This window comes from Vanellus vanellus (assembly GCF_965231255.1).
Source record: "Vanellus vanellus genome assembly, chromosome: 1".
NCBI classification, from domain to species: Eukaryota; Metazoa; Chordata; class Aves; order Charadriiformes; family Charadriidae; genus Vanellus; species Vanellus vanellus.
In genome coordinates, this window is record NC_138905.1 from 875,008 (window position 1) to 893,079 (window position 18,072).

The following is an 18,072-nucleotide window of genomic DNA, read 5'->3' on the forward strand; positions in this document are numbered from 1 at the left end:
GCCCATGGTACTGGAAGCATTTCCAAAAAACTACTTTGTAAAGATCAGCTCTATTTGCCCTGGCAAGCAGGTCACCATGCAGTTCTCATTGCCGGCGCAGACTCGCTTCTCTCTCCGCGGCGTATAACCGCACTCCCACCACGACACCGCTGTCTCGAGTGGGCACCGTACGGAGCGCGCGTACAAGAGGAAGAAGATACAATGCCATCATCTGACGAAGAGATCGGTGAATGAGGATGCTACCTTAAGGCCTTGCCAACACAAGACTTGCTCTACCCTGCCGGCGAGGGGCGCGCGGCGCTGGAGGCTGAGCTCTTCCCACCAGCACCCACCTCTGTCGGTGCCTCCTCGCAGCCGAGCTGGCCCGCAGCCGCCCGAACCACGCGCTGCCCTCAGCAGCTGAGGAGAAGGCACACGATCCTGCACGCGAAACTCAAGGCCGCCTGGCAGAAAACACTCTCCCGCTGAGCCTCCCTCTTCATTTCGCTTTGCGTTAAGGATTTTGCTTCCTGAGAAATTTTTGTTCGTCCCCACCTTTCCTTAGTGTTTGGTTAAAACAGGTAAAGTTCTCCACTTCCACCCTTCGGCACACTGGATCAGAGACACAAACCCTCTTCTGTCGGCAGCCACAGAAACCTCAGAGAGAACAAGACTTAAACACACGGCCTGGTTAACCGAAGCAGCATTCTGCAGTGAGACGGACAGCGTACGAATTAGTGCTGCTGTGGTACTGGAATCCCTCATCCTCTCCTCCAGCAAAATACACCCAGACCCCAGCGAAGGACCACAAGCCTTCCACCGTCCAGCGCTCCCTCTGCCCGTCAGCTCCCGGCACTGAGGAAAGCATCGCCTGCCGTCTTCCCCCAGCGGTCTGCGTCTGAGCGGGGCTCAGGGCAGCCGTGCCACGAGCCCGGCGAAGGGCTGCACCCCGCGCAGCGCCGCGTACTCCCACGGCGTGCCGGAGAGGCACAAAGCCCAAAGACTGCCCTGCGCCACGTCCCTGGTTCAAGAGCACCTGTGCAAAATCTGCTTTTGTAGGATAACAGTGTAAAACAAACGCTCCCGGTTCCTTCCGGTAATTCACCTTTCATGGCAGAGGCCTTGCAAAAGCAGCCGTAAAATACTCAAAGTTACCACATAACGTCTTTCTTGGCATTCCTGGAAATAGTCATAGAATCACAGAATTGTTGGGGTTGGAAGGGCCCCTTAGGATCATCAAGTCCAACCATTACCCCAACCTGACACAACCACTTCTACACCATGTCCCCAAGTACCACCTCTCCCCTTTTTGAAACACCTCCAGGGATGGCGAATCCACCCCTCCCTGGGCAGCTCCTTCCAACATTTGATAACCCTTTCAGTGAAAACATTTTTCCTAATATCCAATCTAAACCTCGCCTGGCATAACCTGAACCCATTTCCCCTCATCCTATCACTTGTCACCAGGGAGAGGAGGTCACCCCCCCCTCGCTACCCCCTCCTGTCAGGGGGCTGCAGACAGCGAGAAGGGCTCCCCTCAGCCTCCTCTTCTCCAGCCTCAACTCCCCCGGGGCCCTCAGCCGCTCCTCATCAGACGTGTGCTCCAGACCCCTCACAGCTCCGTTGCCCTTCTCTGGACACGCTCCAGCACCTCACCTAAACATAGCCGATCAACTGCCTCACCTGATAACGAACCTCACCACCACCACCATTTCTTCAGTGGGTTTCAAGCAACAGCAGCAATAACCGACCCTGATCCATTCCCACACTGACAAACTTACCCGGGTTTACGTATTTATTTATACACAAAGCAAGCTTTTATTTTTACATAAACTTAGCAAAGAAAAACAAACTTCCCAAATCCAAAATGTAAATATTTTCAAGTATACATCTAGTTAAAAATGTATAAACGCAACTTGCTATGAGAACCCAACACATCCAGAGTTCCCCCCGGTAAGACAGAGGCTCTTTAGGGAGTTGGGCCCTCTCCGTAACTACACGGACACTGCAATCAGCCGGTTTTGCACACAAACATATCGCATTTTTATTCACTGTGCAGCTCCCTTTCTCTTGTGGGCTTGACTACTGAAAACCAATGAAGCTCAGAAACGTACCACTCGGAGCAGAATGCTCTTTGCTTGTGGTTTTCATAAAAACATACTCAAGCTACTTTTGCCACAGTGATTGTTTTGCTTGCAAAGTTTTGAACAAAGAGCAAGAGGAGGTTTTTTTCCAACAAACTCAGTGTTAAACCATTAAAAACGAAGAAACAACCTTCTGAAAATTCACCACAAATAACACAAGGCTGGGAAATATTTCACGGAACTCAAAAGGCTTTTTCCCAAGACTGAAAAGGTGACGTCCATCTCCCACCAGAGCACTTCCAACATCAAGATCTCTCATTTGGCTTTCTTCATGTAGGACAGAACACAAATACCTACTTGAAGCGGACCTTCTCCTCCATATCCACCGGGGGCTCATGTGTGATGAGGTTGACCAGCTCCTCCATGCAGTGCTGCTGGCAGAGGAAGTCCAGCAGCTTGCGGTTCTGAGCCTTGCACTCCTGTAAGATGTCATCTTCATCCATCAGCTCGTGAAGCGTCACATCTTCTTTATCCAGCAGCTTGTCCACATGTGATGTTGTGTTCAAATCAAACTTCCAGAACATGTTGATGGGACACAACTAGCTGTAACGCAAAAGAATACGAGTTAATCTTCCGTCTTCGCTATTTCTCCCTCCTTTGTAATTCTGAGGAGAACAGCTTAACGCAGCTGCTAGCCGGCTTGGAAAAATCAGGTCAATTCTATAAACAAAATTATTAACTTTTCGCATCAGAAAACTAACACGACTTAGATGATAGCGGTATGACATCAACAACGGACACAACAGATGCATGAACTAACTGTAACTGCGAGTTGGCTAACTAAAACCAAAGGAGCACGTTCCCACACCGAAAGGCCTGGCTGGGTTCGAGCGGAGGCCACAGCGGGGAAGCCACACCGCGGCACCACCCGCAGTCCGCATCGAAGGGTTTGGGGTTTTTGAATTATTTCAGAGTCATGCTCATCAGCCATAATTGCAACTGTCAGTGATTTACGGAAGTGGAAGCAAGGCCTCCAGTGTACCCACGACAGCAAGAGATGGACCATAACTGGAAGTTGGAAAAACCCCCAACCTGCTGGACGCTGCGAGCGATAACGACATCAGCAAACAGAGCTGAACTGCTATTAAACATAAAGCTGGTGGAATACTAGAATATGCTATTAATTTCATAAACACCATAAAAGTGCAAAAATGTGAGCGCTCTTTTGTGGGGCAGAAGAGTATATTTTGTTTACCAGAAACAAATGGACAAAGGGGTACTATAAATCAAATCTAGAAATGGAAGCCATTTCTGCATTTCCTACGCGTTGGGTCTCAAGTCCCGGTAAATACTTGCTGAAAGCAAACCCTCCTCACCGCCTCCTCCCCTCACAGCAAGTTTCACGCGGACATTTTACATCCTCCCAACTAAATACAAAGGATTTTGATGCAGCTTTTTGAAAAAGTGGCAAACGGAGATGCCGCCTGCAACAAAACCTGACAAACTATTAAAGAGCAACTTGAGCTGGAGACCAGTCCCACAAAACCCCGGTAAGGTACTCCCACAACCAGTGACCCAGTCCTGCCCCGCGTCTCCCAGCAGAGCGCGGGGACGCCCTGCCCGAGCCCGGCCCCGCTGACGTCCCCTCTCTGCGTCGGCTGCGCTTCGCGGGAGCCTCCAGAGAGCCCAGACCCCTGTGCTGGATTGCAGACGAGGTCCCACGACCACCGTGTGTATGAGTAAGAGTATTCCCCTTCAAACAATTTTCGCTAACTCTAGAGCGCTGCGCTTTGTGTCACTCCTTTTCATCCCACTCCCACCCCCGACACTTCTTCCTTTTCGTTTTCCTGATTTTTCTCTGTGAGCTCTATTAATTATGGTTTTCCAGTTGGCCTCCCCAATACACTTCAACTTTTAGAACAGTCGTTAATTATATCAAAACAAGACAGCGTTCAGACTATCCCTAAGAAACTCTTCCAGTGGTCCTCCTCCTGCTCAGCATTTTCTCTGCCGTTCTGCCCTTCACCATCCCACCTCAGCATCACCAGTTCACCACCGCTCCTGGTGAGCCACAGCCTTTCACAGTCCTGCGCAGGCTGTCGGACCAAATACCTTAACCATCTCCCCAAAGAAACAAGACCTACTGAATTTTTCAGTTAGAGCATCAGCTGCCAAAGAAAGCTCAGATTAGTTTGGTACAATTTAAATTACTGATTTTAATTTAGTTTTTTATTGTCAAATCTTTTACTGTTCCCTACAAGGAGCAAATAGGGAGTGATCCTCCTTCTTCCCCAGTAACACTTTCAGCATCATCAGAGAGCACAAGATAACTCCAGTTCCTCACCATTAGACGTTTGCACTTCAAAAAGCAGCGAAGTTGTTTAGCTGAGAATTTGAGGACAGCCTTTCATTTCTGGCTCCCGTTTAGTGTTTCAGACCACATTCTTGCCCAGACACTGCCTTGCCCTCGCTCACCCCCCTCGGCTCTGCAACACCGCAGGAGCCCAGCGAAGGGAAAATCCAGCTTCCGACAGAGGGAGCCGCTGCCGCCGGGTCTGGCGCTGGGCAGGAGGTCAGGGGCGTCGTGTTGTGGGCCACAGGGTCAGAGAGGGTCTCAAGAAATAAACAATCATTAGCGCTAAAGAAAATAACAGGGTAGCTGTTATTGCCCACTGACAATGGGGATAAGCATCGCTCAAACGAGATAAACCTTCTGCGTAATAACACCATTAAGCTAAAACACATTTTATAAAATGAAGTAAATTGGATGGGAGATGTCAATGTGCCACATTCCCAGATCATCCGTATATAAGCGTGTGATTTTATACAACAGGATCACGAGGCTTTTTTTAACCTAACCCACATTACTATTTCCGCAGCAGCAGGAACACTTGCTCCAACCATTCAATTTGCTTTTTCCAGCATCAAAAAAACGTTACCACGCCTGATCTTTTGGCAGTTCCCCTGCTTGCATAACTGTATCTAAGAGAGCATTTAGAAATTATCCTTTTTAAAAAGCAAAAAGGAAACATGACTTTTTCCCCCCAGGAAGGTTTGCTGAAGAAGGGGGCACAGCCGGGCAATTTAAAAGGCTGTGTACAGACCCCAGTTTTTTAATTACATGGTTAAATATCTGTGTCCCTTGCAGTGCATCTTTCACACTGAACCTCCAACTGAAGAGCTTACAGGAACTACTAAATGAAACAATTTTTAATTTATCTTTACTAAGTCACTGACATGCATTTTCTGCCCTACCTCAGTTCATGGATTCTTCACGTGTGTGTGTATGTGTCTAAGGAGCTCGAAAAGAAAAGGGATTACCTTACAAAATTGAGACTATTTTTTCTCTTGGAACAGCTCTGTCACCCAGGGTGTTTGATAACGAACTCTGTGGAGCTCCACTTGGGGCTTCAAATTTTGTCAGAGATAACTTTTCTATTTCAGAGAGGTTTCTTCCACGTCAACATAAGTCCTTCTTTTAATGTCTTTATCTCAGAGATGTAGAAGAAATCAAGAAAACCTTTGCAAGCTTGTCTTTCGCGACACAGCACTGCTGATCTGATGAAGCCCCGTGCGAAGGCGTTGGTGTTGCCACAGCAGATGACAAAGGCAACGCTGCAGCCACGAACTCTCGGGCCACCCGAGTACGTACAGCCTCCGCACGGCCCGGCTGCCCGCAGCCCTCCCGCCCACCGCGCTTCCCCGCCGGCAGCGTGCCGGGGCAGAGCCCAGGGACACGTTATGGGGAAGGACCAGCAGAACCAGGATCCTGGTCGAGCATCACGTTGAGAAACCCACTTCACACTGACAAAGTTCCTTTTAACCATCAGGGGTCAACCACTTCTGGTCAGACCTGGAGCCCCACGTTTCTGGGAAAGCCACCCAGGAGCGCCCCGGCTGGAGGCTTCACTGGGGACAGCCCCCGGCCCGTGACTGGGGGCAAAGTTGGGGGGGGGGGCTGCCCAAGACAGCAGCTCACCCACACCTCCCGTCCACTGCCCGTTCCCAACAATCCTCCCAACTGCCACGTTCATTAGTTTAGGCTGATCCCAGTCTTTGGGGAACTTGTGTGTCCCATTCCCCCCCCCCCCAAGAAAAGCAAAAATATGGCAGAAAGAGATGCAGTTTCTAATTTGAGCTGTTTAACTCAACAGTATATTGAAAAAAAAAAAAAAAAAAAAAGTTAAGTTAAGCATTACAGCACCAAGCCAGAGCTTCTGCACCCGCTGTTCAGCTACCCAAAAACGCACTCCAGGAACTGAAATTCTGAGTTAGGAACAGACATCTGAATTTTCAACCTACGTGACATTTCTGTGACAGTAATGCTGTTTGGCTGTATAGTGTGTTCGTTACAAACTGTTCTTCAGATATTTTTAACTAACTATGCTTAGTTATAAATTCACCGAGTGAGAAGCTGGCATAAAAGGCCTTAAATTAAGAATGTTTGGGTGCCCAGTTAACCCAAATACATACATATTCCATACATATATGTGGAATGCACAGGTAAATCTCACTTTTTGGATTCAAACCCATTACAAATCTGTAATTCAAATGTAGAATACAAATTCTACAGTTTTTACGCATCTGTAGGAAAAGCTGTCTGATCCACGGGAGCCACGCTGCTGTAAGCCGTCCCTAGGAAAGGAAGGCAGCCCTTTTCCCAGCACCGAGCGGGCAGGTCCCCTTCCCAACCTCCTCCTTCAAACAAGGGTTGAGTAGAGCTGCTGAGGCGCTCGGCCTCTCCCGGCCCTCTGGAAGACACCGATGCAATTCCCGGTGTCCGGAGACTGGGAGCAGCCGGACCGGGACTGGGAGGGGAGGCTGCCCCACGGCAGCGACTCTCCCACCAGGTTGCCCAAAGCACATGCAATGACACAAGACTCTTCTTCGCCCTCACCCCAGCCAAAAAAAGCTCTTTTAGCTGCAGGTGAGATCTGGAAACCATTGTTCACGGCACACTGAAACCAACAGTTAGGCCAAAGCAGGTGTCCAGGCAATCAAGTGAGGCTTTGTAACCCACGTAACATGTCAGCAAGCTTGAAAGCGGAATGGCAGCACACACAAAAAACCCCAAAGAGACATACACGCCACTTGAGGACCAGCAGAATGAGTCACCTCATTCTGCTGGTCCTACAGGAGCCAGATGAACTGTCCTGGAAGGCGCAAGAGAGACAATACACTGCTGTAACACTGTCTGCAGGACCCGAGTACGGCGCCTCTGGAAGCAGAGAGGTACAGCAAAGGCTGCCCGTAGAAGCCCTTCTTCTTATTCTTCGCATCCCTTGCCGATGCATCGAGACTTTGCAGACTTGGATGATCCAGAAGAGCTTTCCACCCAAACATCAACACATCCAACACCAGGGTGCTTGCAGCCGACGGGGGCGGCAATGGCACGCCGTACCCATACCCAGGCAGCACCAACAAGAGAGAAGAGTGGAGCTCTTGATGAAACCCGACTATCCCATTCGCGGAAGCAGGAGGACACGTACACGAATGTGTACAACACACATGCTGATTTCAGTATTTTCACACAAAGCACATGCAGTCTTCTACAACATGCAACGGAACTGCTGAAGCACATGAAAATACCTTGAAAACACAGGACAGAGGGCCAGAACAAAGTTCTACATGATGAAAGTTACACCCCGATGAATGTTCCATTTTGAGTTGTATCAAGAAACAAACTAGTACATCTATAACATAATAAAAACATTCACGATTACTTTAAAAACCACTGACAGTCTAGAAAAGTAACTGCCCCATTCTGCAATGATTAGCAAAATTGTTTTCTTTAATCCGCCTCACTGTAGGTGTGCCATTGTAACTACCGAAGCACTTGTTCTCTGCGAGCTGTGAAGAGCAGCACCCATAAGAAATGGGATCTCCCCATAAAGGACCTGAGCTGCTGTGAAGAACTTCTGCGGCATTAATCACCAAAGCGCAGTTCATCTGATGGGACCAACCACAGGAAACCGAAACCAGAGTAAACCACCTACCGAAACGGCAGTACCGCCTTGCAGAACCAGGAGCCCAGAATGAGCAAGCCCTTTCTTTCGGCTTTAGGATATAAATCCAGATATAAATCCACCTTCTTTCTATAATTCAAAAAGTGCACTTCACCTCTTCTCAAAATGTTGATAAGAAAAAACACCTACTGAATAACAGGAAACGGGCAAAGAGAAACCAAAACCAGCTACAGAGCTGCTGAGTATTATGGGGCCAATAAATGGTAAATACAATTTCTTCTTGTGATAGATGACTCACGAAGATTCAACACCATTTCCTGTTTATGCCGTCTTTAAGATACCTACTTAAACTTGAGGAACTTCTAAATAGTAAGACATTAAACACTAGAAATCACCAATAAAGGTAAGGAAGAAAAGGTGACCGCACAGCAGAAGAGATAGATGAAGAAATAGAAATATGAAAGAGTACCCTACTTTCTCTAGCAATTTGTGGCATTTTGCACCCAAATAAAGAAAAGAACCCAGGAAATTAAATCAAATCAGGGGCATCTTAGACATATGATGGCAAAAAATAAAAAAGAAAAAAATTTGCAGATTTCCAGGACAAAAGAACACAAAGAAGTGGATGCTAACTGCCAACTTTAAACGTTTCCAACTATTAAGCATTAAAGAGAGCTCTGTTCTCTAGTGTTAGGCTCGGGTGGGGGTGCTTAATGCACCTCCTGAACAGTCCGACAAGACCCGGGCTCCCTCAGGCCTTCCCCCAGCGTGAACAGGAGGGCTCCCCGGCGCTGGGAGGCACATTCCGCTCCCTACTCTAAAAGCTGGTGCTGGAAAAGGCGGCGGTAAACAGACGCGCGTAGGGACGGCGGCACTAGGAGGTTGGGAAATGAAGTATGCTCTGTTCACCACAAGCATCCCGGTCACTACCAACACTGGGGGTGAGCAGTTGTGACTGAATGAGGACAAAGGCAGAAGAGGTCCTCTCCAGAGCCTGTGCCTCGTCCCCAGTGGCTCCGGCACTCCCCGCTGGTCAGAGCGGCAGAAGGAACATCCTCCCTACGCTGAACTGTGGCCTGCGTTGTTTCCTCTTGCGGAATTCCCGAACCTTCTCGCAGAGCTCGCCTTGGTCTTTACGTCCTTCAAGGGCAAACTGCTTTCTGCCTTCATTCCTTCGTTCCTGTTGAGCAGTCCCAGAATACCAGGGCCTCAACGGCCTCTTGGTACTCCCCAAAACCTACCAACGAGAGTGTCTTGACCACGTTCAACATCCAACAAGCAACCCCACCCCAACTATACCCGTACGGTGGCAAAGAGGAGGGAACCCTACAAGGGAGGAAGGCACCACTAGCTGTGCCGCCACCAGCAGGAGTCTGAGCCGGTTCCCCACGCTTCTGCGGCACCTTTCAGTGCCTTGTGGAGCTCGGAGATTTGCAAGCCCAATTTAGCCGCCAGGTGCACTTCATTTAATATGTACATCTGTAGAAAGGCTGAAGAATGGCTCTCTTCTCCAAAGAAAACACACTTTTTCCACCACTTTGACTCTTGGCCTTATGCCTTACTGATGCGATACCATCTCATGGATGGTTTCAGTTATCCAGACACAGAACAACTAAGACACACTAAAGTCTGCTGAGAGGACTCAAAATTTATTAACCTTTGAATAGGTCCCCACCCAAGAGAAGGTTTGCTGTACAGCTCTGGCAGATTCTAACAAGATCCGTTCTTGACATTTTTGATCAGAAAAGCGATATAGCCCATCCATGCAGTGATTTCTCCTGCCTTCTTTCCCTGATAATCACTGCCCTCCCATACACCTTCCTGGCACAAGTAATAGTTGACAAAACAGACAGGAACATAAAAATCGCTTCATCAACAGCAGATACTGAATCTCTGTCACCATCAGGTCACTCTTCTTCTCTTGCGCTTCGACTGTAACTGCTGAGCTATCTGACCTTCATCCCTAAGTGAAGAAGACTTGGGCTTCGGGTCTCGAGCAACATCTGAGCAACGCTTTCCACAAAAGCCAGAGGAGTCAGGAGACAGAGACTGAACACGAAGTCACATCAGAAAGCAGTATGGAGAGACATTTCTCTGAGGTTTATAGAATTCTGCTATACAAACATACACCAACTCATTTATGGTCACATTACAGCTACTACTGCCCTTCCTTAAGCCTTCTCAGTATTTAGGGTTATTTATTCTACGTCCAGAAACGCATTAGAGTACAATACGAGACCGCAATGTGCTGGGAGTTTCAGGGATGTAACAAGCAGTAACACGGCCAAATGCAGGAGTGTCAGGAGCAGCAGCCTAACCTCGAGAGCTGAAGGGACGAGAACACAGCCAGGAATTGGTTTGTATAAGGACCTTTAATGGGAACAAAATCCTTCAAGCTGCTACATGCCAACAAACTGCTTTTCCTCAGGTCTCGATGATGAAATAGCCCATTCTGCCATTAGCAGCAGTGCAGTGGTTTTCATTGCGAAAGACCTTTCCATTCTGAAGCTACGTGAGAGCGAGGGGTTTGTCAGATGAAGAATGCCCATTTTTTTTCCCCTCAAGTTGCCAGTATAATAAAAGTTCGGGGTGGATTTCTGATCTAACCTTCGGTGATGCTGCAAGGATGCGGCTTCAGTGCTGAAAGCACCTTCAGGCTCTGTCAGAGTTCCCCAACTGTCCTTTTGCAAAGCGTTTGCTCACCCCGCTCTGAACCTACCGCTACTTTGCATCAAGTCGCTCCGGAAAGGGAGGCTTCGGTTCCCAGGCACACTGGATGCGGTTTGGGTTTTTCTACCCTCCATACAGGGCTGAGAAGGCAAGGGAAGCACTAATTAGCTCTGGAGAAGCCAAACGGAACCCAAGGCTTGGCTTCCAACATCAGCTTCTGGCTAATGACAGTCTTCCCTGTACAGAATATACAGAAACTTCTTTGGTCGGGATTTTTTATTTCTTGGATCTTCCCAGGAAAAGCAAAGCAGGGCCTCAAAGAGGGCCTCAAATAGCACTGGGGTGCCTTATCCTTATCCACAGGGGAAGCAATACGCTGCGCCAGTCTTCACTGAGAGCAGCCCCCCCGAGGCACAGGACCCGGGCACTGCAAAGCGAGGCAAGAGCGAGCCTTTTCTGTAAGCGCCATCAACCTTCTGTTAGCATTTCTTCACGGCTAATCTTAAGTCACACCTGAAATCTCATGTTTGGTAATAACCAGCGAGTACACCCTATGAATACGCCTCATCCTTTTAAACCCATTTGCAGTTGAGAGTGTTCTCTGACCTTAAACCGTACCAAAGTTTCAAATTGTTTGGAAAAGTACTTTTAAAGCCAGCTGTTTTGAATTCACTGCGTGTCACTCCTCCTCCCACCCATGCCGAGTTATAAAATACAAGTGCCGCATGTTCACTTTCTCCGTACCACCTCTCACAGACACGGAACAGAATACAAACTGTTCAAGCAACACCCGTCAATTCTGAAAAAATTCATTAGCTATTAAAAGCAGAAGAAGGGAGTAAAGTATAAAGGTAATGCTGATCACAAGGCTAGAGTGCAGTGCACCAATAATTTTATCTGTTTACAGAGATTACATTGTGTACACTAAAATCACTGCTTTAAGTTACAGTTGTTTAACAAGTACATGAGGATGGTACAAGTTAAGGAGCAGGACACGTTAAAAACCTCAAGCTCTATACAGCTGATGAATTACAGCAAAGCTGCTCAGAGATGATTTTTAGGAAACGAAGCTGGAAAGCTATAATACAGTTTTTTCTATACATAAGAAGTTAAAGTTAGGTCTGTCTTTCTTTTAATCTGATCTGTACACTGAAACGCTCTTCAGAAAACTTATTTAAAAACAAAAGTGTGCAAACAAAACAGAGCATCTGGTAAAAGTGATAACTTCTTCTCAAAGATGATGGATGAGGTCTTTGGATAAACTCAGGGGAGAGAATAGAGACATAAGTGCATTTTGGACCATAACTAACTAGCTATCATTCAAAATGAATTTGAATTTTCTCATTTTACTAACTATACTCAACTATTTAGTTTTCATTCTTTCACCTAACCTCATACAGAAAAAGCTTACTGCTGCCACGGTTCACTTATTCTCCCCATATTTAAGCTTCTAGTTTTGTAAAAGTGGGGAAGTCCTGAGCTGCACAAGGATGTTGTAGAGATTAACAGCTGCAAACAGCTTAAAATAAGCTTTCCATAACTGGGTATTTCTTCACCAAGCTGTTATCCCCCCCACCCGCCTGCCTTTACTTGTAGCCGAGGCAGAGTTCACTGGAGACACCAAGAGGCTGCTTACAGCCATGTAGACATTCAAAACAATCCCTGTTACACAGCTTCTCGAGTTTCACTTTCCTTCCTTAAACAAGGGAAAAAAAAGAGCTAAATCAGAATATGAGAACATGAGGATAAACATGTCAGGGTCAAGGTTCGCATTCTTGCTGCTCAAGATAACCCCTGTTGTTTTTCTTTTAAAGCTGCTTCTAGCTCTTATATTTGGGGGAAAAAATTAAACGTGCTCATTACAACTGCTACACTGAGGCTTGTCCAGTCTGCAAGTTCCCTGCAGAGGGGCAGAGGTGGCAGGAGAGTGCCCAGGCTGCGCGCAGCTAGCCAAGGGGCACGGCACTGACCCCCCTGCTCCCGCAGGAGCTGCGCACGGGCGGCCCAGCCCGCGGGGACCAGACATCCGCACGGACCAACAGAGCAGGGTAACGGGGACAGAGCTGACAGGAGGCCACCCATCAGCCAGACACGCTGTTCACAACCTTTGTGAGGGACTCCTGATCTTCCTTTTCCCCAGTGCTTTAATCAGCTGGGAAGCTATTACTGGTACTGACCTGTAACTCTTCCCAATTGTCTCCAAATTACATCGAAGAATCACTGTTGTTCACACTTCGCTTTTGATTCAGGTGTTTTACAGATGTAAAATAAAGACCCAAGGTGCTTATTTTCAAGCAGTTAATTCCACCACAGCTGCCCAGCTCACACCCAGCTGCAGGTAATTTTATCTGGGCAACCAGTTTGCCCAACAGCTTCCTTAAGGTCATGCTGTGATTTACACCCAAAATAACCTAGGTGTACCTTCAGCCTTAATGCATAAGCAGCACTTGCCCTCTCCTCTGCATCTTTACCACTGCAATACCCCAGAATACTCAAAACCTGTCACTGAAAGGCGGCGACGGGGCAAGAGCGGAGGAGGGTCTGCCAGCCCGGCCGGGCAGGAGCAAAGCTGTAGGCAGAGAGAGCCTCCCGGCTTCCCACGGGCTCTGCTGTTCCCTGACCATCACCTTTGGTGTCAAAACAAAATTCACAATTTAGCCCCCCGATTTGATCGCTCGCTCCTGTTCTTGCTTGGAGCTGCGAAAATAAGACTTTTAGAAAGCCAGATGTGCTCCGTCACGGTGCAGCAACAAGCCAGGACACCCAAGGCTGCCGCCAGCTCCGACAAATCACGCCATTAAAAAATAAAATAAAATAAAAAAAAAAGGCAAATTTCATATTACAGTCCACAGCAACAAACACGCCAGGTTCAAAACAGTTTGTAGAGAAGAGAGATGTGATTCCTCTGCTGGGAGGACAGGCTGGGAGAGGGGGGGGTCAGCCTGGAGAAGAGAAGGCTCCGGGGAGACCTCCGAGCCCCTTCCAGTGCCTAAAGGGGCTCCAGGAGAGCTGGGGAGGGGCTCTGGGTCAGGGAGGGGAGCCGTGGGACGAGGGGGAACGGTTTGACACTGACAGAGGGGAGACTGAGATGAGATGTGAGGAAGAAATTCCTTATTGTGCGGGCGGTGAGCCCCTGGCGCAGGGTGCCCCGAGGAGCTGTGGCTGCCCCATCCCTGGAGGTGTTCAAGGCCGGGTTGGACGGGGCTGGGAGCGACCTGGGCTGGGGGGAGGTGTCCCTGCCCAGGGCAGGGGGGGGACTGGATGGTCTTCAAGGTCCCTTCCAACCTAAACCATTCTATGATTTTTAAATGGTAAGTGGATTAATTGTTGGAACTCTTCGTAAACTCATCTCTGGACCCAGTCTCTGGGAGTGCTGACCTGCATGGGCCGGAGAAGGATGGTTATGCCGGCAGCGCTGGCTGTCCCCATTGTCCCCAGACCTGCAACACAGCCCTGCGACCTCCCCATCCCGCGCGCAGGACACAGAACACCCATCCCTGAGGAGACAGGGAGCGTCAGTCCCACAATCCCACACAGGGATGGGGAGATCCCAGAATCACAGGATGGTCAGGGCTGGAAGGGCCCTCTGGAGCTCCCCCAGTCCCACCCCCGCCAGAGCAGGGGCACCTCCAGCAGTGGCACAGGACACGTCCAGGCAGGTTTGGAATGGCTCCAGAGGGGGAGACTCCCCCCCTCTCTGGGCAGCTGTGCCAGTGCTCTGCCGCCCCCACAGGAGAGAAGTCCCTCCTCAGGCTGAGATGGAACTGCCTATGGTCACCTTTGTGCCCGTTCCCTCTTGTCCTGTCACTGAGCACCGCTGAACAAAGACCGTTCCCACTCCCCAGCACCCGCCCTTTGGGGATTGATAAGCGTTGATAAGATCCCCCCTCAGTCTTCTCTTCTCCAGACTGAACAGCCCCACGGCCCTCAGCCCTTCCTCAGCAGAGAGATGCTCCAGTCCCCTCAGCATCTCTGTAGCCCTTCACTGGGCCCTCTCCAGCAGTTCCCTAGATGAAATATTTCCTACATCCTCCCAAAGAAGTTAAATATCATAGCCTTTCCGTTTTATTATTAAAATTGATTAACTGTGTCCATTCAAAACTTGTACTGCCCCAAAGCACCGGTGCATTCAGGTTTCAAACCAGAGGAGGCCCAAGCCCACAGCTAAAAAAAGTACCTTTCTCCCGATGGCTGCCACATCTCAGGTCTCAGTACTTCAGCGGAGGTCAACAGCAAACTAGAAATACCTTTTGCTTTTTCAGGCGGCCGTCTCAAAGCCCTTCAAAGCTGCTCAGATTATTTCTGAACTGCAATATCTAATTAAAGGAAAAACCGTGAAGATGTAAGGAAACAAGTCTTCTCTAACTCTATGCTGCCATTTTTGAAGATTAACCGCTTGATGGAGAGCACTTCTAAATTTGATACATGTAGAATTAAACTGTCATTCAAACACCTGCTGTTTGCCAACACCACGCTGCAGGAATTTTTTAACACTGAGAAGGTACGCAGAGGCTTCAGTCGGGCAGCGGCACAACACAAAGCTGCACACAGCTTCTGGGGTGGAGGTTTAAAACCACAAAATTAAAAAAACAAAAAAACAAAAAAATTTCCTCTTACTATGTATGTTTCACAGTAATCACTACTTTTTGTCTTATTCCTTATACAAGCAGGATGCCAAAAGTTTTCTTTTCTCCTCTGTGAGGCCCACAACGGCTGTTTCACCCCTTTTGTCTCACTTCATTTGTTCTTCCACTTATCCACGATTTCCACTTTCTGGCCTGGATTTTATTTAAGGTAACAATTGCGAGGGGGAAGCGTGTCTTTCCAGAGCCTTCGCCTGAGAGCCGTTAACTTGGCTGGAGGCACCTCTACCTTTTCTAGGAAATGTCAGGAGGAGCACGCAAAAATCCCAGGGGATTTAGATTCCCTGGGAAAGACTAGTATTTCTATGTATCACAAAACTTACAGCACCCGCACTGCTGCTTTGGCTGCCGTAAAAAAGAAAAACAGACCGCATTTCCTGCTTCCCCTGAAACTGTGGGCGATTTTTTTTTTTTTTTTTTCTTACTCTTCATTTCTGAATTGTGTATTTGCATTATTTCGCCCAGGATTACTACCGCAGTCGGTCAGCCCTGCGGCCAGGGAAGGCAGCCCCGCGCCCTGCTGAACACGGGCACACAGACAAAAACCCCACAGCGTTTTCCAGCCCGATAGAACGCCCGCAGTACTCCCAGACCAGTAAAAAGGCACACGGAGGGCCAGCCGCCACCACAGGCAGCTCCTGGTGGAAACCGAGAGGAAATTACCGAGATTTACGGATTTTTTTATTTAAGCCTATTTAAGCCCATTCCTGATAAAATAAAACTTTTAACATTTTCCACTTAGTTACTAAGTGGAAACACGTGGAAATGCTGAGAGCAGTACATTATCCTACTTGCTTCATAAAAGAAAGTATTTTGAATGCCTCTGACTTTCCTGTAACATCCTTTCTGTTATAAAATACAAAGGACAAACGCAACTTCAGCAGCCCGGTCACAGCTCAAGAGTCGTCCTAGGTCACGTTTAATTCACCCCGTCTCCTTAGGCTTAACGGGCACGGATTCCTGATAGGCATTTTAAGGTTATTTTATGAAATTTTGGGGGGCTAAGTTTTAATACAGAATTTCCTTTATTTCCTCTATAAGCAAAGATAACTTTAAGGTTTGCTACACAGAAAAAAATTATCCAGATAATTCTCTGAAATTGCAGGATCTGAGGAAGGTTTAGACCACACCCGTGAGTCAGCTGGACTAGGCGGCATTCACCCAACAGCTCCACACCTCTAAAATGCAGCTACCCAGTAACTAATTGCAGGGAATAAAGTATCACTTTATTTAACTGAGTAAACTTCAAGCCTAAAACTAGCTTTTTAAGCAAAAACTGTTACAAAGTTTAATAAACCTACAATGAAAACACGCAGATGGACAGCAGGACAGCAGGACCAACAGTTCACCTGAATTCCCACAGAAGTATTTTGCATGGGCTTCTCCAGACAACTTTATAGAAAAGCTCACTTTCTTTTGTAGTTAAAACATAAGAAATAAATGAAAAGCAAATAAAAAATAGAAGGAGGCAGCAAGTAGGGTGCCAAAAGAACCAGCGCTGCTCAACAGATTTGCAAGTCATTTCAGAAGACAGGTGAACAGCAAGGTAGAAACATTTGCTAGTGATAAAAAAATTAATTGAGCTTAAAACCTACCAAAGCTGACCCCACCAGCTGCAGAATGATTCCATGTTAATAATCAGGCAGACAATGAAATTGCAGATTTAACTCAGTGCTGACAAAAGCAAATTACTAATCACGGGAGAACCCCCACACACACACACTGAACCACGACCGCCAAGTTAGTTAGCAGCGCTCTGACCGGGGACCTGCGGCCATCCCGCACCTTCAGACAGAAGTGCCCAAATCTTTATTAGGGGCACAATGGGCAAATAAATAGAATCATAGAATTGTCTGGGTTGGCAGAGACCCTTGGGATCATCGAGTCCAACCATCTACCCTACTCTACAAAGTTCTCCCCTACACCATATCCCCCAACACCACATCCAAACGTCTCTTGAACACATCCAGGGATGGTGACCCAACCACCTCCCTGGGCAGTCTAGTCCAATGCCCGACCACTCTTTCTGTGAGAAATTCTTTCCTAATGTTCAGTCTAAACCTGCTCTGGTGGAGCCTGAAGCCATTCCCTCGTGTTCTGTCATTAATTACCTGTGAGAAGAGACCAGCACCGACCTCTCTACAGTGCCCTTTCAAATAGCTGTAGAGTGATGAATACTTGTGGGGTTTAACATCACCAACAGGTATCTGAGCAGCAACTGCATCACTTCAGGAGAATTTCTCTTTTCGAAAAGAGGACGTGCAGGGGTTAAGCAATTTGCCCCGTCCACTCTGTCCTGGCCGGCAAACCCTGGCCAGCAAACCCTGGCCTCTGCGCCTGCGCAGGCCGACCCTGGAGCCTTCTGGGACCAGGCGACACCTGCAGTGTCCTCGGAGCCCTCGGGGAGTCTCTCGCCCTCCACCCGTTCTGAAGCCAGGCTGTCCCTCCGCTCCTCGCTCATCTGCGCCGTATCCCACGCTCTCCTGCGCCGCAAGTTTCTTTCCTGCTGAACTTTCACACACTCGCACTCTTCTGCCTGCCCCATCCCACGTTTTGGGAACTTCTTCCCCCAAGCACGCTCAGAGGATCCCCAGAAGGAGCCATCTCCCCTCCTTCCGCAGGGCTTCGCCTGACCCGAGTGCCACAGCCAGGCCAGAGCAAACAAGCAGCCCTCCTCTGGTGCACGGCAATCCTTTTGAAGAAACAACGACATTTTAACGTACAAACAGA

General features: G+C 48.3%; 1 protein-coding gene across 2 annotated transcripts in view; it reads right to left on the reverse strand.

Moving 5' to 3' along the window:
• PPP6R2 (protein phosphatase 6 regulatory subunit 2) overlaps positions 1–18,072 on the reverse strand; it is a 107,212-nt gene that overhangs the window by 55,972 nt on the left and 33,168 nt on the right. Inside the window, exon 3 of one of the 2 annotated variants that reach the window (XM_082483176.1) lies at positions 2,421–2,662. In XM_082483176.1, the coding sequence (XP_082339302.1) occupies positions 2,421–2,647 (227 nt within the window). In that variant the 5' untranslated portion in view covers positions 2,648–2,662. Of the gene's footprint in view, positions 1–2,420; positions 2,667–18,072 lie in introns of both variants that reach the window. The other variant, XM_082483175.1, reaches the window with a different exon arrangement.